Source organism: Rhinoraja longicauda, chromosome 9 (assembly GCF_053455715.1).
Source record: "Rhinoraja longicauda isolate Sanriku21f chromosome 9, sRhiLon1.1, whole genome shotgun sequence".
Lineage (NCBI taxonomy): Eukaryota > Metazoa > Chordata > Chondrichthyes > Rajiformes > Arhynchobatidae > Rhinoraja > Rhinoraja longicauda.
Genome location: NC_135961.1, coordinates 59164412 through 59186086, shown reverse-complemented (window position 1 = coordinate 59186086; position 21675 = coordinate 59164412). Strand labels below are relative to the sequence as shown.

General features: G+C 39.8%; 1 protein-coding gene across 2 annotated transcripts in view; it reads right to left on the bottom strand.

Annotated features, from left to right (window-relative positions):
• Positions 1 to 5505: 5505 nt before the first annotated feature.
• Positions 5506 to 21675, bottom strand: part of kiz (kizuna centrosomal protein) — a 115863-nt gene continuing 99693 nt past the window's right edge. For both annotated transcript variants that reach the window (XM_078405598.1, XM_078405599.1), the window contains exons 13-14: positions 13707 to 13750; positions 5506 to 9361 (exon numbers count right to left, since the gene is read on the bottom strand). In XM_078405598.1, coding sequence (XP_078261724.1) covers positions 9252 to 9361; positions 13707 to 13750 — 154 coding nt within the window. In that variant the 3' untranslated portion in view covers positions 5506 to 9251. The remainder of the gene's footprint in view (positions 9362 to 13706; positions 13751 to 21675) is intronic.

Genomic DNA, 21675 nt, shown 5'->3' with positions numbered 1-21675 from the left:
TAATTGTTGTCCATTTGTCCACCAGCATTCATTATACATGTGGTAGTATTGCAGAATTTTGATCTGAATCATTGATTGTGGGATTGCTTAATTCTGATGTCTACTGTTTCTGCTGCTTAGCTTATATTTAGTCAGAGGGTGGTGAATCTGTGGTATTCATTGCCACAGATGGCAGTGGTGACCAAGTCAATGGATATTTTTACGGCAGAGATAGATAGATTCTTGATTAGTCCGGGTGTCAGGGGTTATGGGGAGAAGGCAGGTGGAAGGTGTTAAGAGGGAAAGATAGATCAGCCATGTTTGAATGGCGGAGTAGACTTGATGAACCAAATGGCCTAATTCTGCTCCTAGAACTTATGAACTTATTTAACTTGTATAGCAACTTCACATGGCTGATGAGTTGCATTTGGTGCTTTTCTTCCCTTGTGCACTCCTCATTGTACTGGTTGATACCCTTGTTTGATTAACTTCCTCAGTGGTGAAGAGTGAACAGCTTCAAGTTCCTGGGCGTGTATATCTCAGAAGATCTATCTTGGGCCCAGCACATAATAATAATAATAATAATAATAATAATAATAATAATAATAATAATATGCCTTTATTGTCATTGTATGAACAGTACAACAAAATTAGAAGTGCTACATTTTTAAACAGCGCGACAGTGCAAATCTTCCAAAAACAGTCGCACAAACATAGGAACCAACACAATAAGTACCAATATCAATAAAAACCAATAAAAACTAATAAATAATAAATGAGTTTTGCACCTAAGATGCTGTATATATAAAAATAGTACAAAGAAAGTGAGAGTCACATCAAGTCAAGTATTTCCATTCACAGTTCTTATGGCCCAGGGAAAGAAACTGTTTTTAAGTCGGTTTGTTCTGGCCCTTAGGCTCCTGTAGCGCCTCCCTGAGGGCAGGAGAGCAAACAGTTCATATCCTGGGTGTGTGCTCTCTTTAATTATATTTCTGGCCCTGTTTAGACAACGCGAGCTGGAGATGTCCTTCAGAGAAGGCAGTGGACAGCCGATAATTACATCGATGGACATTACATCAGTGGACATCGATGCAATTACAAAGAAAGCTCATTAACATCTCTACTTCCTGAGAAGATTGAGGTGATTTGGCAAAGAGCATACTGACTAGTTGCATCATGGCTTGGTTCAGTAACTCAGTTGCCCAAGAATGAAGGAGACTTTCGAGAGTGAGACACACTGTCTGGTCCATAACAGTTACTGACCTCCCCACCATCGAAGGGATTTATAGGAGGAGATGCCTCAAAAGAGAAGCCAATATAACCAAAGACCCACACCACCCTGGCTATGCTCTCACTGGCCATTGGGAGGAGCTTGAAAACCATGACCACAAGGTTCAAGAACAGATTCTGCCCAGCAACCATCAGGCTCTTGAACACTGCACGATACTAACCTCAACAACTATGATCTTCTGTGGACTGTGCCTTTGGTTGCATTATAGACTTTGGCTTTGCACTATTTGGTAACCAGTTATCATGGTTCCCTAAGAACAACGGTGAACCAGAATGCTAGTTTTATAATCACCACTACCGCTCCTGTCTTTTCAATTCCAGATTAATTTACTCAATTGACATTTCCTGGCCATACGGCTGGATTTCTTGTCAGGTTAATCTTTCCTTTTGCAATACATATCATGGAGTTACTGAAAACATCTGGTCACAAAAGTGCCTCAGAAGCACAGATTTTCTCCCACATTGTTTGCACATTTTTAATGTGATTCACACGGATTGGAAAATAGGTTGGGAGGAAACAGATTGCTTGTGACTGCCCGTATAATGCCCATTAGGCAAGGCAATAGACAATTGTCTCATTTAATGCTGGTTTGCCAAATTGGGTGGTGATGACCTAACCAATGCCACGTATGTTTCAATGATAGCTTATTGTCACATGTACCTGGATAATGTGAAATGCTTTGCTTGCATACAACCTGGCGGCACGGTGGCGCAGCGGTAGAGTTGCTGCCTTACAGCGAATGCAACGCCGGAGACTCAGGTTCGATCCTGACTACGGGCGCCGTCTGTACGGAGTTTGTACGTTCTCCCCATGACCTGCGTGGGCTTTCTCCGAGATCTTCGGTTTCCTCCCACACTCCAAAGACGTACAGGTATGTAGGTTAATTGACTGGGTAAATGTAAAAATTGTTCCTAGTGTGTGTAGGATAGTGTTACTGTGCGGGCATCGCTGGGCGGCGCGGGCTTGGTGGGCCGAAGGGCCTGTTTCCGCGCTCTATCTCTAAATCTAAACCTGGTAAAATCATGTAGTAGATCTCATCTAGGCAGTACATGAATGCCGCCACGGTTTGGTGCTGACAACGTTCAATCAGTCAGGAACAGTCCTATCTACTGCCTGCCGCTGCATGTGGTAGCAGTCCCCCCTTCATTCTTGATGGAACCCACCCCTGCCGGGACCTCCTTTGTTCTCGGCGGTTCTCTTCACTCTCTGATGGCCTTTCTCGCTCTCCGAAGGCCCTCCTAGTTCTCCAACAGCCCTCCTCCATCTCTGGCAGCCCTCCTCACTCTTCAACGTGTAAATCATGCACTGAGAAATCCATATTTAACAGCAGGCAGTAGCCCTCTCTCACCTGCACTATATACAGGGAACCTTGATGAATTAGTGGTGATATGAGCTAGGGAATGGTGGTTACGTTGGATTCATGATGGGGAGCATGTGGTTAGGGAAGTAATGGGGAGATCATACAGGCACTGTGTGGCTTATGATGCATTAATTTTAGCGTTCTCAGTATTCAGTTGGAGACAATTTCTGCTCACACATTACTCCACCTTTTAAAAGTAGGTTAACAATTGAAAGAGTGAACAAAATTTAGACAGTTGGTGAAATAAAACTAGGTTAAAATTATGCTTTATTTTCAGATGACAAAGGCCAGCAGCAGCATCTAAACGAGAGTTGGGAGGGCACTAAGATAATAATGCTGGTAGATATTTCAGTACAACGACAGTCTCTGATATAACCTGCTGGCAGGTCCAGCAGTAATGGCCAAATTGCATTGGGCTTTGAAAACCCAGCAGCTGAAGAAAAGTGAGGAGAAATTTGAGGAAAAGAGAAGTGCCTTGATACCATTGCTTAGTGGTTCAGTTCAATTCAGTTTCGTTTTTTTCAGGTTGGAAAAGGTTTTAGATTGGAAGGAATGGAGATACTCCAACAAATCTCATTAAACACTAGACAAAGAACCCCAGAATCAGACTTGATCTTGTTGTATGTTCTGTGGTCCTCAAGATAATTTCCAATCAAGGAAGCTGTCTAGAGCAACAGCAGTTTCTTGAGACATCTAGGATAATTTGTAAAGCAACTATGAATGGAATTAACATTGTCTGAGAAAGTACATTTCCTATCGACTGGCTTTAACAGACCGCAGGGACATTAATTTTTCCAGATAAATTAGTAACCATTAATGTTTTAATGCCTGATTACAAAAGGAAGTTTGATAGAGTAAGAACAGAATCTCAAGACGAGGCAGGAGATAAAGATAAGATGGGCCAAGTCTGGAGATCTCATCAAATGGATGGGTAGGTTAGAGGTAATATGGAAGAAGAAGTGATAGGACAAATTCTACAGCAAGTTCCTCATAATGGGTGCTTGTAATTGAGGACCTGGAGAGAGAAGCAAGAATGAACAGTGGAGCAAACATGCAACCCATTAAATTCTGGGGTAATATTTTCAATTGTATTTTCTAAGATGATAATTAAATGTCGATGTATTAACTCATTCAGTCATATATATAGCAAATTATAACCACCAATGCTGCAGCTTCTAACCACTGAATGGAGTCCAATAGGACTATGCCATTGACTCATGTATAATGCTGCATTCAAGCAAAAGCTTGAATATTAATAGAAAAAAGAACACAAAATGCTTTCTTCCAATATATTGCCAGATAGGCTTCCAGCATAAGAAATATATTTCTATAAATAGCAGCACAGCAGTTAATAGGCTAGTTCCGGTTGATTTCAAATAAAATTAATAGTTTGCTTGTGATTAGATAAGAGTATAGCAATTGTAACTATACAAGCTGTCAAAAGAGATTGAGTACTTTGTTTTATTGAACCATGTCCTGATCTATTTATGATTAAAAAGGCAACCACTGTGGCAGAAATAACTAATTAATGCATTTCATTCTTCTAAACTTCCTATTACTGGAATCTAAACTCCATTTAGACATTCTTGTAACAAAAAATATCATTCATTAGAATCAACACTTGACATTCAGAGAATCATCTTGACATCTGAAGACCACAACAAAAAAACCTTTGAGCAAAGCAAGGGCAAGTGCAAATGCTTTGGCTTTTAATATGCATTAGCATTAGTGATATATATTACTGACACGTGGTGCAAAGAACAAAATAGTTTTTTATGTGTAGACCATTCTAGGAACTTCCTGTTCTCCAATACACAATTGTGTTCAAATTCGAGTAAATTCCCTTTTTTCCCCAACAAGTTACAGTGAGCCTTTTGTTTCTTTTTAATCAATGTATTTTATGCATTGTGCAAGCACTTAGAAGGGTCACTTTATTATAACACAGCCAGCACACATTCCTATGAACTAATTCACAAGGAAAATTGAAAAAGGCATCATACTTTTCTATGTATAAATATACTTGTTATTTTCAATGAAATTGCAGAGCAAAAAATAGCTATCTCTGAATTAATGTGAGTAACTTGGCTATCTGGATACCTTCCATCTGTGTTGTGTTGAGCCTTGCATTGTGCAAATTGATTGCTGCATTTCCAAAATTTGGAATTGAATTCTTACAGTATTTAATTGGTTGTAAAGGTCACTGTAAGGTCCGAAAGTCAGAAAGGATCAGCACAGTGAGTACTGCAGTATGTTTATTTTAACGAGCTTCAGCACTTGATAATTGGCCTGAATGAGTTTGACTTGGGCACTGCCCACTCACAGATGAATTTCATGATGCAGATATGTTAGCACGTATGTTGAAAAGTTGTTACATCCCTTAAGGTTCTTAATATGTTCTTCATGTATGTTCTTCAAGTTGATTGGAGGCTAACATTGTTTGAAGTAGAGACACAAGGAACTGCAGACGTTGGAATCTTGAGCAAAACAGAAAGTGCTGGAGGAACTCAGCAGGCCAGGCAACATCTGTGGAGGAAATGGATGGGCGACCTTTTGGGTCAGGACCCTTCTTCAGATTCATTCTTTGAAGTAACTTGATCATTACAGTAGCAAAATCCTATTTGCATTTTGAAGCGAAAAGCATATAATGATGTTTACAGACAAAATAGAGTATCGTTTGGGAGCATTGCACATGGTTTTATAAATTATGCAGTTGCAAACAGTTATGATCTATAACCTCACAAAAATATACTCCCTGCAACACTGGAAGTTTTCCTACTTTTACCATATGGCATTGTGCTGTGGCCAGGCCACTTGTGCTCAAAGACATTTGACTTCAGATTGTTATCTAATGACAGAAATGAACCATTTTCCCATCAAAGTTAGGTTTGATTTGTTTTAATTATCATCCAAGCAAGTCACGTAATTCATCTTATATCCAAACAAAAACTGCCATTAACAATTTATATTTTCCCAGCATTTTTCATGTAAAAATAGGCTTCTCAGAGCACCCTACATTGTCATGGTGAAGCGATCAAATAGAAAAATCTAAAGATGAAGACCAATAGTATTGTTGAAAAAAGTGGAATTTGGAGGCTTTTTAACCCAGGGCATGATAAATGGTTTTGGGAAGGGAGAGCAGAAGAAGGTTCTGCACCTAGAATTAAACCTTTCATCATGAGAAAGGAGGAATATAAGTGTCTCCTGGGATTTATCGGTCAAAGATTGGACTGTGTTAATGAGGTTTTTCAAAATGATGACGAGGATTCTGAATTCAATTTATTAGGCTTCTCTATCCATCGGAGTTACAGCAACATTAATAAGAATAGGAACTTTTCCGCTCATGTTCCATGTACAAAATCTGCAGAGTAGAAATAAACGACACACAGTGAAAGAAAACAGTGAGAACAAAAAAAACAAAATGCTTGGAAAGATATAATGCTTTTCATGTGGACACAAAAAGCTAGAGTAACTCAGCGGGTCAGGCAGCATCTCTAGAGAAAAGGAATAGGTGACGTATCGGGTTGAGACCCTTCTTTAGAATGAAAGTCAGGGAAAGTCAGGTTTTGGTCGGCGTGGACTGGTAGGGCCGGACAGGCCTGTTTCCATGCTGTAGTTGTTATATATATGTTATATGTTATATGAAATGGGAGACAAGAGATATAGAACGTAAATAGAACAAATGAATGAAAGATATGCAAAAAAGCAATGACGATCAAGGAAAGGTGGAGCCCACAATGGTCCATTGTGGGGGAGGGACGGAGAGCGAGAGGATGCAAGGGTTACTTGGAGAAACCAATATTCATACCGCTGGATTGTAAGCTGCCCAAGTGAAATATGAGGTTCTATTCCTCCAATTTGCATTTGGCCTCACTCTGACAATGGCGGAGGCCCAGGCCATTAAGGTATGGGAATGGGAAGGGGAGTTAATGTGATTGGCAACTGACAGATTGCGTGCGCCAAAGCGGACTCGGCGAAGGTGTTCAGCGAAAGGTGTATCATGAAGTCATTGGTCCCAGGCCATCCCTTAGCCAATAAAACAATTTTAAAGTACTCAGAGTTGTACTTTAGACAACACAATGTACACTACGCACAGAGCAATGCCCTACAAACAGGAGTGTGAAACTGATCAGATAATTCATTGGTTGAAGAATAAATATTCAGTGCACTAATGGGACCTTCTTTGCCCCATGAAAAAACAATGGTTGAAAAGGCAATCCAGGTCCAAGTTTAATGTCCCGTTAGAAAGAATGCATCTGGCTATGCAATACTATCTCAGTATGATACCACGGCATTAGTCTGGTAATATGTTTCTGTTAGGAGCCTTAATACAAATTCTTCTGAATGTAAAATGAAGGTGTGACCACCAAGCTGCCTCTAACACTAATAATGGTAAGATGTGAATGCATGATATGATCGTTTATTCCATGTCTAACAAATAACTGAATTGAGTATGTAATTGAAATACAAAGGTTTCCATTAAAAAAAAGGCAAAGTCATTCAATTATCGAGGATTCCTGTGTACATTAAAATGTAAGATAATTTACTTAGGTCCTGTAATTTGAACATCACGTCATGACCAAACCTCTGGGATACACAGGAAAAATAAATACTAAATCAGCTCATTCCAGCACAAATCTGTCTTTAGCAAATATTCTGTCCTCTCTCAAAGTACCAGATTTCAATTAATTGCAATATTATCTTGCGTTTTCCTATTGTCTGACCTACAATTCCTACAAACCCATTCAGGCGTATTCAGAAAGGTTGTAGATACATTTGAGTGGGTATTGTATCGGGAGGAAATACGTGTCCATGTTACATTGTGTATTAGAGAATTGGTTTCTGCACACTGTATATATCCCCTGAACTGATATTATGCAAAGAAAAATAATACTGTAACTAAATAATGCTGTGATATTAAACTGGCATTTGATCAAAGCATTTATCTCTTGCAGAAATGGAAGCAACATTCCAAAGGATGAAGTGCGGTCCTAAATGGTAGCAGAATCTCATGTAATGTTATAAGGGTGAGCAGAACAAGTCTGATGAAACCTTTTTATAAGTCTCTGGCAGCAAGCAAAGCCCTTCTCCTACCTTTGATGTTAATCAAAGCCGGCCGCATCTGCCCTCAGTATTAGGCTTTCCATCCTAGGACATCCGAGATGTCCTCCCTTTACTCTCAATTTCTCTGTCTGCTGCATCTGCTCCCAAGATGAGGCTTTGCATTCTAGGACATACAAAATGTCCTCTCCGATGAGTAAATGTGGTTTCCCTACTGCTGTCATAAATGGATCCCTCTCCCGTGTCTCCTCTGTGTCCTTAGAACTGCATTCGCTCCCTCTCCCCCCGGATGGAACAATGATAGAGTTCCCCTGGTCATCACCTTTCACCCCAAAGGCGTCCGAATCCAACATTTCCTCCACTTTCAGCGAGAGCTCACCACAAGTCACATCTTCCCATGCCCACTGGGCCTTCTGCAGAGACCACTCACTGGTTCACTCAACCCTTCCCATCCAAAACATGCCCTCTGCAGATACTTTCCAATGTAACCACAGGAAATGTTACACCTGGCCCTATACCCCCTCCCTCACATTCATCCAAGGACCCCAGCAGTCCTTCCAGGTGAGACAGAGGTTCACATGCGCATCCTCATCGACTCCAGGTGAGGCTTACTTTACAGCTGCGCAGTCCAAGTGTAGACTCGGCAACTGTTTCATGCTTGGTCCACCAAGGCCTAATGGATCACCTGGTTGCTCACTATTTTAGCTCCCCTTCCCATTCCCATACAAACCTTTCTGTGATGGCCATTCTCCATTGCCAGAAAAAAGCCACATGCAAACTGGAGGAACAATACCTCATATTCCACCTGGGTAGCTTCTTACAGCCTAACAGAATGAACAATGAATTCTTCAAATTGAGATAACTAATCTACAACCCTCCCCTCTGCCCCACCTGTATGCGCATCCATTTCTCCCCTACCCCTCGACTTCCACCTGTATTCCTTCCTCTAGCTTCACAATTTGTACTTCTTCTATCCTTATCCCACACCTTTTGTCTTTTCATCTGAGGCCTTGGTCCAACCACAGATGCTGCTTGACCTGCTGAGTTCCTCCAGCAGTTTGTTTTTTCACATTTTACTGTCCATCCCCAGTTGCCCTTGAACTTAAGAGGCAGTTAAGAGGCAACCCCTCTGTCATCTAGAAACACTTAAAAACTAAGAAAATTAAAGGAATAATTAAACATATTAAAACATTTTAGCACAAATACAAACATAATCACAAACAACCTTTAAAAAATGTATCTTATTATTTTTGTATTCTTCACTTCCTTCCATCCTTCCAAAACTGTTCACTTTGTTCAGGCACAATTTAAGTTGGCAAAGAATATCTTGAGTCTATGTGTAAATATCCACGAATGTGGACTCAGCACAGGTTAAACACAGCAATGTTGCACGATTGTGCAAGATTCACTATTGTTAGCTTTCTCTCATTTACGCACATATCAAATATTAGAGAAAGAAGTATTAGGAATTGCAGTAAATTCTTGTTTAAGCACATGACATTCATATTCATATCCTGGTTATGTGATAGTGCCTCTTCTGGCAAGTATAAGAATCAGTCTTTGTTATGAAAAGAAATCATCAAAATCATCTTCATCCTTTGAGACATCTGAAGTTTTAGGATGAAGAATTGCTTCAATGTCGGATGCACTGTCATCAGATTCACCCCAAAAAGCTGTACAAATAAAATAAACAAGAGGATCAGGCTTTCCTTTCATTTTAGCTATGTGACTGACTTTTATATATTTACCTTTGATCTTTGATTATCTTTTTTATTTTGAATAGAGAAGAATAAATACAAATAACTACTAATAGAGAAGATATAGTGTCCGTGCTTATTTTTAGAGCATTTGGAAGCCATGGAAAATAGTTACGTTAAATGGGATTTAAGAACTTTAATGTTAATATATATGACAATAAATATTTAGCAGCTGAAACACACAAAACAAAAGTCAACATTTAACATGCCAAAAACTCCAATGACATCAGCAATTGCACATTTTCAATTCATCATTTATTATTCAGGAATTGCTGGTTCGACAGTAAAAGAGCATTAAACAATGCTTGCAAATCATTTTAGCTTCTCATTCAATTTATCGTCTTCGGAGTAAGCTCTGGTTGGAAATTTCAATTTCAAAATCCATTTCATGTGCTGCACTTCATCAAATGAATTGACAATAATTTTGATCTTTTCAAGAAAAGCTGAAAGAACTTCAATCAATTCAATCAAGAAATAGGGCAATAATTTTGTTTTAATTATTTTCATTTATGTTCTCTTTGCATGGAAGCCAAGGATTTTTTGGTGACTTAGCTACAGTTTATGCATTATGCATTATAACATTTATTGAGATTTCCTTTCTAATTGGGGTCTCCCACAGACAAGATGTTATGTGAATCTCAACAAATTCTTAAAGTCAATAGATTTTCTTCGTCAATGAAATACATGTATTCATGGATTCTCGGCTTTGTTATTTTTGAATTAAAAAAAACCTGCATCACAATGATTTGTTCAGCTGACATTATTTGTATAAAAATTAGGTCCAGGGTTTCTGTGAGCATTAGTATGTATTGCAGTCTACTGCCGTGGCATTAACGTTAGAACCAGCTCCAGAGCAGAGAAATTTGAAAACCATTGCATTGAGGAAGTGTGTTCTCTTTTCCATGCTTTAATCAGGCTCCAGCTTGACTTAATGAATAAAATCTTACGTATAAGTTTAGATACCATTCTCATATATTGGAATAGGTGATCCCCCATATGAATCTCGATGGAATCTATATACTAAAACTCTTGTTTGTTTGTCTGTTTGTTCCTGAACAACAGCCGAAACGGTACACGAAAGCGCGACAATTTTGGCCTACCTTACTTATCATCATCCCTTTGGTGCTAATGGAAGAAGTTTCATTGAAATCGGTGTTATATTTTAAAAGTTATTCACATTTTAAAGTTTAAATCTATCACCCAGGGAGGGAGGGAGGATAAGGGGGGTTGAGGGGGATGGAGTGGGGGGATGGGGAAGGGAGGAGAGGGGGAGGGGAGGAGGGAGGGGAGGGGGAGGAGGGGGGAGAGGGAGAGGGAGAGGGGGAGTGGGGAGAGGGGAGTGGGGAGAGGGGAGGGGGATCGAGGGGGTGGGAGGGGAGGGGAGGTGGAGGGGAGAGGAGAGGGAGGGGAGAGGAGAGGGTGCTGCACTAATGCAGGAGAAGTTTGGGCCCAACTTGGTCTAGTCCCAACTAAAAGTCTCACTGGCAACACAAATTCCTGACAGTTATTAGTGATGGTAGAATACACCAGTTGGCAAAATGAAATCAAAAAAGTGTGCATGCAACTTCTAATTAAAGTCAATAATTTGTCACTGCTTGCTAAGAAGATGGATGTGGAATACAAGGATACTTAATTTTTTTCAAAAAGTAATTGGTTTAAATATTGAACAATATGTATATATAGGGCGTTAATCAATTATTAGCTTCAATGGTTTATATAAATAAATATTTTCAGCAACAACATGCCTTCTCAAATGTGTAAGATTTGTATTGTTGACTTGAGATGGGAGATTCATTGTCTGGCCAGACAAAATGGTACTCAAGTACTGTATAAATTAGACTCTCCTCTAGATGGCACCACCAATGCGCAGTAACTCAAAACAGTATCTCCCAAGTGTTTTGAGTTTGAGTTTCTGCACATTGGTATTCCCTATTCAAGCCTGACTCAAAAGGAATAGTGTCAAATAATGGTTATGCACCCAATCTGCACTTAATTGGGGTTGACCAACTTCGTTTCATTTAAAACAGACACCTTTCTGAGGCATCCAGAACCAGGGGTCACAGTTTAAGAATAATGGATAGGCCATTTAGGACTGAGGTGAGGAAAATCTTTTTCACCCAGAGAGTTGTGAACCTGTGGAATTCTCTGCTACAGAAGGCAGTGGAGGCCAATTCACTGGATGTTTTCAAGAGAGAGTTAGATTTAGTTCTTAGGGCTAAAGGAATCAAAGGGAAATGGGGAAAAAGCAGGAACGGGGTACTGATTTTAGATGATCAGCCATGACCATATTGAATGGCGGTGCTGGCTCGAAGAGCAGAATGGCCTATTCCTACACCTATTTTTCTATGTTTCTCTGTTTCTATGAGGTGCTGCAGCCGAAGACTTCCGCCGGAGGTGCCACTGAGAAGCGGAGGCCGGAACCTCACAGCCCGGGCCTCGCGGGCCGGAGCCTCATGAGTCGGAGGTGGAGCCTCGCGGGCCGGAGCCTGAACCTCACGGGCCAGTGGTGGAGTTTCGCAGGCTGGAGCCTCATGGGTCGAAGGAGCCTCATGGGTCGATGGAGCCTCGTGGGTCGATGGAGCCATCGGTGCCTGGATTGACGGAGCCCGTGGCTGGGACCTGGGTTGGCACCACGGAGGCGTTCGGAGCATTAGTGGAGAGGTCGGTGCGGCGATCGATGATGACGCCGACGGACGGACGAGGACGGACATGTGGAAGTGAGAAGGCCGCTGCCGAGAGAAGGAATAATGGAGGGCCCAGCGAGGGGGTATAGATTAATCCCCTAGGCGGATTGATCCATGCCTGGCTTTCGTATTGCTGACCTGATCTATGATCCATGCCTGGTTTTGGTAGTGTTACCTGCATTATGCTGCTGATTAAATTCGTTTCACTTTGTAACCATGAGGTGTGCCATGCAGAGGTTTTCTCAGCTGCTCTCTGCATTGTATTTGTAATAAAACGCTTATATAGAAGTTAAACGATTTGTGGAAATCTACACTTCTTACATGGTGTCAGAAGTGGGATACGAACCCACGCTTCCAGTCGGAATCTCCACTTGTTACAGGGGGGACAGCCATGAGGGAGGGGGAAGAACAATGGAGGAACCGGCGTGGGGAAACCACTGTGAGAGAGGGGGAAGAACAATGGAGGAACCAGCGTGGGGAAACCGCTGTGAGAGAGGGGGAAGAACAATGGAGGACATGGCGTGGGGGGACCGCCTTGAGGGAGGGGGAAAAACAATGGACAATGGGAGACCCAGCATGGGGGACCGCTGTGAGGGGGGAGGGGAGGGGGTGAAGAACAAAGGGGAACCTAGCACGGGTGAGGGGGGGGGGAGGGATTTGTAACCTGGTAAGCGCCCTTTATGGCCGACTATTTGCATAGGTTGAGTATGCAAGCAAGGAATTTCACTGTGACTTGTCACATGTGACAATGAAGTATTCAATTCAATTCAATTCAATAATTAAGCATGAGGAGTTTTATTGCATTCCTTCTCTCTATCCAAGAATCAAATCCAAGTCTTAAAGATGGCACAGCACCAGTAAGACCCAGTTTCTTCCCAAATCTCTCATACAACTGGACTTAAATAAATGCATTATACAAATGCATTTCGATTTTTTTAATACAACTTAGCCAGCATAAATGGGGGAGGACCTGTAACTGGAATCCAGGATGAGTCTCTGGCTTGTGGCATGCCAATGGAGCAGCAAAGTGCAGATGGTCTTAGTATCCCTGACATGAGGAGCTGCAAACAAAATTTACAGTGCTATTTAAGTCTAAAATAGAGCTCTGTCCTGGATTCCTAATTTTTATTCATTGTATTTGGAATTAAAAATATGATTATCGAATAAAGCTATGATTAGGGTTGGTATTAATGGCAACCAAACTTAAACATGAACAGAGCGACCAAGCTTATGCATTCAATATTGCTATTGATTGAGGCAACTATTTATCAGCAAAATTAATAAAGCTTGTTGAAATATGTACAGGAATTTGGGAAGTTCATTGTAAGATGAACATAACACATACTAAATTTTGTACATTGTCAATTTATGGATAAATTCCATCTCTGCAGTACATTATGATTTGGTTGATGGATTCAAATAGGTAATTATGACTTCCTGAATCAACTGGGAATGAATTTGAGAAGTCTAGAAAATATGGTCTAACTGTATTTTGAAGCAAATCCAAAGTATAAAGAACGAGCAGCAAACATTGACTGACCTCTTCTGTTTCCAGTTTTATTAATTCGCAAACTTACCTTTAGATTTTGCTGGATTAATTCCCTCACGTTTGTTTTTATACCTATGGAGATAAAATTAGACGCTATTTAATAATCCTGAAAATAAAACCTGTATTCACCATGACATTGAGGCTTTGCAGATGCTATGCATACCTGCCTCTAATAAGCTAAGCCTGCTCAGTTATACGTGAGCAGTTCACATGGTTTATTTTTCCTGCTTCGTTAATTCATAAGGTTGAACAAGGGCAGGAGGAAGGTGTATTCTGGGTGCAAACAGGACTGCTAGCTGTACATTGTCGGTAACATGATTATCTGGGAGAAACAGGGAGAAAAATACAGAACAACAAGTGACATTTTATATTCGGCTCAGGTGAATCCTGTGGCATTCTGAGTCATTAAAGCACTTTTCAGCCACCCCGATTACGTTATGTGGGGTCTTGACTGTTAACAAATGTAATTGGCTTTGAGCACAATGTATGTTCCAATGCCACCACCTTTTATGTTTGCACGATTGAACTGGGATGTGCCAAGATGAGTTCTTCAGGTGCAGTGTAGACTTCAGGGCTCTATATTGTTTTACCACACAAATTGAATACTGCAGTCACAAGGAATATTGTAATTTCTATGAAATGCTTCCATGGAGTAAACATTGTTGCGAAATGTTCATAACAACCACGGTTTTCTAAACCAACATCTTCATAATAAAAAGACTCTTTTTTATTTTAACATGCATGTAGCAGAGTTACAGAAAATACCTGTATTACATTTATATCTTAAAGCCATTTCTCTGTGAGCTTCAATGACCAGCCTTTCAGAATACATTTTATCTATATTCATTCAAATCTGTATGTATATATGGAAATTAGACTTGGGGGGGGGGGATTCATAAAAAGTTCAGTGATGAAAGCCTTGTTGTTCAATCTGCCCATTGTTTAAAATTGCGCCAGGCAACTGGAATGGTGTCAACGATTGCAAATAAAATGTTCTCTTCCTTTTGGACAATCATGAACATGAGATTTGTATGACAATTGGGTAGAGCAATAAAGCACAATTATTTATTTTTATTCCTTCCAGTAAATACTATTCCTTGCCATATTGGTAATGCCTCTTTTATCCAGCTGAAAGACCCTGTGAGAACATAGATTTCAAAATTACTGAAATCTACTTAAAGTCTGTAATGAACCATTTATTTGTTTATTTTGTAGAAAATGAAATACAAGAAAACAGTCTAAAGACACATCTATTCTTGCTGCAGACCAAAGAGACGCGTGCAGTAAGAAAAATCTTCCAAGGTAGTGCCATGAATGGAATTGTGCAATCTCAGACTGGGATGTCATTTTGTGATCAAGCCTTAAGTTGGGCCAATTGAAGGGCAAAACTTTTCCAAATTCAGGGAAAATACAGGTGCAGTGATTTTGAACATTACTCGCGTCTAGAATTCCACCATTTTATTATCTAATTGGGCAGTTTCTCTGTGGATTACACTGATGTGAATAGTAGAAGTAACTGAAACCTCCACCCCAACATGTTTAAATTTGATCAAATATTGAAGGATGCAGTCGTTAATGGAGTAGAGATAGAGTTCAGGGATAGGGCCAGTGTACGCCCTAAACAGGGAAAATCGAACAATCCCTGTTCCTGGCGTACACTGGGTCTATCCCCGAACTCTATTTCCGCTACATTGACGGCTGCATTGGGGGTACGTCCTGCACCCATGCAGAACTCACGGACTTCATTAACTTCACTACTAATTTCCATCCTGCACTCAAATTCACTTGGACCATCTCAGACATCTCCCTACCGTTTCTTGATCTCACCGTCTCCATCAAAGGAGATAGACTATCGACTGACATCTATTATAAACCTACTGACTCCCAAAGCTATCGAGACTACACTTCTTCCCATCTGCCTCCTGCAAAGACTCTATCCCCTACTCCCAATTCCGCCGTCTATGACGCATCTGCATCCAAAATGAGGTGTTGATGTATGCTGGTTTGCATTTATTGATGCAGAATCCGTCCATTAAACAAGATCAGGAAATGAATGATCATCTTTGATCAATTGCCTGATATGGAAGAAAAATGTATAATTTTTACCTCAGTTTTAAAACCTGTTTGTTCCAAGTTTTCTATATATGTTTGAAAGGGTATTGAATTATGGACTGAAAAAGAACCGTATCATTTTAAGTATAGATCCTAGGTTTGAACCCAATATAAACTGATGGAATGAAAGCTTTCCAAGTCTAGATTGGACAAAGTGCAAACCAATTTGTTGTAATTTTGAGCTACAGCTCAAAATTACCCATCAATCGTCTCTAACTGGCATTAAATTGTCTCCATTATTCACAAAGATAACTGGTATGTAAAATGAATATCATGTTATCGCAGGAGTTATTTTTTGGAGACAAAATTATTATCAATATGACCGATAATGGTATGATTATAAAACACCTTCATTGGTACAGAGCAGTTTTGTCCCTTTTACATAATTCACACTACAATTGAGCTGGTCATATTCGGCTTGGTCACAGAAGCAATGTAGATATGTTCCATTCTGAAGTACTGATATCATTTACACTTGTAATTTTGGAAAAATGGGATAAAAGCTCTTCAAAAATATCACTCAATTAAACATAAATGTTTCAGCAGATGACAATAGCTCCCTCCAACATTTCCATTTCTTGGTGTACCATATCATTCTCAGGTTCAGAGCAGAACAGTGACGCTGCAGGAATTTAGCTTCAATTCTGATCTTCAATGTTATCTGTGTGGAATTTGCACATTCTCCCCGTGACCCAGGTACTCCAATTTCTTCCCACATTCTAAAAATGGGCTGCGAGTTAGTTGGGTAAATTGCCTCTGGTGTAGCTGGGAAGAAGCATAAGAGAATCTCAGTAGCAAAATTACACCCACTGTGTTCATTTTCTCAAGGAAATACCAAGAGAATATAAACATGGAAAATGCTAGAGAAACTCAGCAGGACTGGCAGCATCTGCAGGGAGAGAAATAGTTAATGTTTCTCTGCAATTATTTTCTCAAAACTGGAGAAGTGAAAAGAAAACAAGTGCATTTTAAGACGCAGAGATGGGGAGGGGTATTAAGTAGAAGGTGAATGTTTGTGTTGGAATGGAGACCAAGCTTGCCCAGGTGACACAAGTGTTGTTTGTGACATCACACAGTGGGTAATGAATGTTTGTTAATCATAGCTGATGTATTTGGGGAGTGTATATTGAGGGAGCTGATTCACATTTTTTGAAGAAGGGTGCCAACCCAAAATGGCACCTATTCTTTTTCTCCAGAGATGTTGCCTGACCAACTGTGTTACTCCAGCATTTTGTGTCTACCTTCAGATTTCCTTCAGTTGCTTCACAGTTATCAAAAGAAAACGATTTGTTAGGGTTTTAAAAAAAGTCTATATGTTACTAAGGCAGCAATCTCATGTGTATATTGTAATCGAAGGCAGACACAAAATGCTGGAGTAACTCAGCGGGTCAGGCAGCATCTCTGGAGAGAAAGAATGGATGACGTTTTGGGTCGAGACGCTTCTTCAGACTGAAGAAGGGTCTCGACCTGAAACGTCACCCATTCCTTCTCTCCAGAGATGCTGCCTGACCCGCTGAGTTACTCCAGCATTTTGTGTCTACCTTCAATTTAAACCAGCATCTAGTTTTTTTTCCTGGACACATGTAATTGTTTCGTTAATAATTAGGATATTAAGACAAAATTGGTTGAAGCATTTTGAATTTCCTCATTTGAGAAGCTGCCAGACAAAGCAGCCAGAAGATATAATTTTTCCCGAATGTGTTTAAATAGGGATGGGAGATGAAAGAAATTTTAAAATTAAATTTTCATTCATTGGAAACTGGAATTTATTTTAAATGTTTTTTTTATATAGAGACACAGAGCAATGAAAGACAAATGACTCAATAATTTGTGAGGATTTTCATAAGATTCCCATTTTGCAAGTGTTTCAGAATAAGATTGCTGGGTTCCCATAGTATCAATACAACTATGCAAATGAGATCTCCTAAAAAGCTTTGATCTGACTTGATACATATGCAGGCTGCATTCAAACCAATTGTCTGTCTGCAGCATCACTAGCCTTCTAAAACTGTCAAGCAAATTAGATGTGTTTTGATCTATTGTGTGCAATATATACATTGCTTAGATACTGCAAAAGTGCCAAATTAGAAAAATGCATTAGAAAGTATATATCTTCACCGTACATTGTTAACAAAGCCCTTGACCCCATCTCGTGCATTTCCTGTGCCTCGGCTCTCACCCACTCTCCTTCCCAGACAAAACAAGAATAGAGTTTTCCTGCTCCTCGCCTTCCTTGCCACCTGTTTAGTTTAGTTTATTGTCACGTGCACTGAGGTACAGTGAAAAGCTTTTGTTGTGTGCTAAGCAGTCAGAGAAACGACTATTCATGATTACAATCGAACCATCCGCAGTGTACAGATATATGATAAAGGAATGACATTTAGCGCAAGATAAAGCCCAGTAAAGTCCAATTAAAGATAGTACGAGGGCCTGCAATGAGATAGATGGTAACTCAGGACCGCTCTCTCCAGCCTCTGCATTCAATGAATAATTATCTGCAATTTCCATCACCTTCAAAGAGATTTCACCACAAGAGACATCTTTCCCTCTCCTCCCCTCTCAGCAGGTCACAAGATTTGTTCCCTACGTGATGCTCTGGTACATTCGTTTATTCCCATCAACCCCTCCCATTTTTCTGGCACTTTCCTTGCAACCACAATACACTTCTCCCTTCCCACCATCCAGGAGCCCAAACAGTCTTTCCCGGTGAATCAGCAATTCATTTACACTTCTTCCAAGATACCTGCTGAATATTTCCAGCAATTTCTGTTTTTATTTTCATCTTTACATCACATAAATGGTTCAGGTAACATGAAGGTTGAAAACAGTAACTGCTAACTTGTTGTTTGGAATATTTTAATGCTTTATGACATCAAGAAATGTTCATGATCCTTTGCACCCTTAAGATTAAAGTAAACAACAAGCTTAACGGGCATTTCATTATTGTTGCCCGGGCTTCAGAATATACTCTTTTTCTGGAAGAGTTTTGGGTGCAAGGCGAGTCTATCTGGGTCAGCTTTTTAATTCACAAATCAGCTCACTGACTAGAGCAAGGCAGATTCGGGGTGGGCCAGACGGAGAAGTATCACTGGCGGACAACATCCTTATATTTTAGGCTCAAGTACTAAGCTTGAAGAACACTTGTGGAAGCAATAGAGCGCAAGAGGTGACTGAAGCGGGACAAGCAGCATCTCTGGATAGATAGAATGGGTGACGTTTCGGCTCAAGAGCCTTCTTTAGACTGAAGAATGGTCTTGACCCGAAAAGTCACTCATTCCTTCTATCCAGAGATGCTGCCAATCCCGCTGAGTTACTCCAGCATTTTGTGTCTACTCTTGATTTGACTCTTGACTAAAAAGTGCCAAAGCACTTTACAGAAACACTGTTAAACAAAAATCAACATTGGGCAAGAGGAGCTATCAAAAGCTTAGTCAAAAGGTTGATTTTAAAGAGGTTATTAATGGAAATGGGTACAATGACACATAACTTGTGAAGGAAATGTGATCTACCACAATTCTGGCCACTAGAACCTGGCAATTGTAGGTAGTACAATGTCTGATCTTCCTTTTAACATGCATCATGATGTGAGATGTCACTGATATTATAAATGATACACAATCTCGATTTTTAACGGTAGTTGATAAAGATAAGTTAATAAATACAGTCGTACAGCATTGAAACCGGCCCTTCACTCCACTACATCTCTGCTGATCATCATGCCTATCTGTACTAATTCCAATTGCTTGAATTAATTCCAAATCCCTCCATGTCCTGCTTATTCAAGTACCTGTCCAGATGCCTCCACCACCTCCTCTCACAGCTCATTATGGATCCCACCTTTTTTTCTCTATGAAAAATCTATCCCTCAGAACCCCTTTAAATTGTCCTCGGCAAGCAAACTATCAAGCTAGTATTTACCATATGTTTGTCAATATGTGTGAAAAATCTCTACTCTGTTGCAGGAAATATATCTAATGTCATTAATGTTAAAAAACATACATATCTACTTTGGTATTCAGGGAATTAATATGAGATGTAAGAAAACAATTTGTTTTTTATGTTTATGTTAATTACTACCAAGCAATCTTCGTAATCAGTATTTAAACTAGAAGGAATTTTATAGTGTGCCAATTACGCCATACAATCTGAGGTAATTCAGCGGTACTTGATTACATTAAATAGCTAATCCAAAATTCATTATGCTCATTATTTTCCTGCTTTTAATGTTTAATTGTGAGCAATTGCGATGAATAACTGTGATTATCAAAGCTTGTTGCTTTCCGAGTTACTGTTCTCCAACACAAATTTAAAAATTACAGAAATCATTTATTAGGTTTAGAATTCTCCCTTCTCCCTAACTATCCGTGCATTTGCCAATCATTGTCCTAATTTGTAATCTGTACATCTTTAAACAGTGTGTATTTTCGTTCCTTTCCCTGGTAAAGTTTGACTAATTCTTAAACTGAATCCTCCAGTCAATTATTAAGATTTTATTCTACAGAATTCCACTTTATAGAACTTATTTGAACTGCTTCAGAATAAAACAATTTTCTAAAGAAAAACATTGAAATACAAAAATAGACACAAAATGCTGGAGTAACTCAGCGGGACAGGCAGCATCTCTGGAGAGAAGAAATGGGTCGAGACCCTTCATCAGACTGAGGGTCAGGGGAGAGGGAGGCATAGAGAGATATGGAGGGGCAGGATGTGAAAACGAGAGATCAAAGGGGATGAGGGCCAAGGAAAATGTAGAATGGATCATTGTTAGCTGAGGGGAAGATGACAATGAGGCATACAATCAGTATGCAAAAACTTTGCTGAATGACAAATCTTATTTAATGAATAACTGTGTTTAGAAACCACAACAAAATTTTCTGTTGGCATATAGAATTTGCAAAATAATGAGATTTATAAACCATTGTGTAAAAGCCCTTCCTTCATACATCTGCTGTTTACTCGATGATGTTTAGATACTCACAAAATAATCAAAGTGTATCCTCAAATGAATGATCATTCATTCACCAGGTCTATTGCTTTGTATTCAAGACAAATCTTCTAAAGAAGGTCAGTAACAGTGTCCTTTCCAATGTGTTTCTAATGTCCAATAGAAGTAAATTAAGGCGATTTACAACTTGCTTAGCTCCTTCCACCTAAACCGAATATTGTGGATGCTGGAAATCTGCGATAAAACAGAAAATGCTAAAAACACAATTCAGGTCTGCCAGCAGTTATAGAGAGAGGAAGATGGGGATCAACAATTAGACATTATCTTTAATCAGAACTGCCAGTTCTGGGTCATTATTCCTCTTTCTTTATCCTCACAAATGCTATGTTTAGTTTTTTCAGTATGTAAGAAGGAGATGGGTCATTGGGCCCATCTAAGCCTGTTTCATCTTTCTGTCCTTCTTGTCCACATGCCCACCTGATCTCCATTGCTCTGATCTCTTAAAGAGTCTAAACTAATCTTAGTCCTGACTAAACACAGTGGCCATGCATCCAGGGCCTTCTGTGGTTGAGAATTCCAAAGATTTAAAATCCTTTGTGGAAATAAATCTCTCCTCATCTCAATCATAAATGGAAAATGCATCATCCTGAGGCTTTGACCCTGAAATTAAAGCATTTCAGCCAGACGAAACAGCAGCCATCATGTGGATTTCTCACATTGTTGTACACTGTAGTGAGACCATCTTTCATTCCGCAAACTCTTTTGACTAAAGTCCAATGTTGTTCATACTCTCCTCACATAACTGTGTCTGTGTCGTTATTTTCTTTATTTTTCTTCTCGTTGCCACCTTACAATTATTGCTCAATAACTTGAACCCCATGTTCCTATACTTCCCAAATATATGGCAAAAAAAAAAAGAAACTCTGTAGCTCCTATTCTG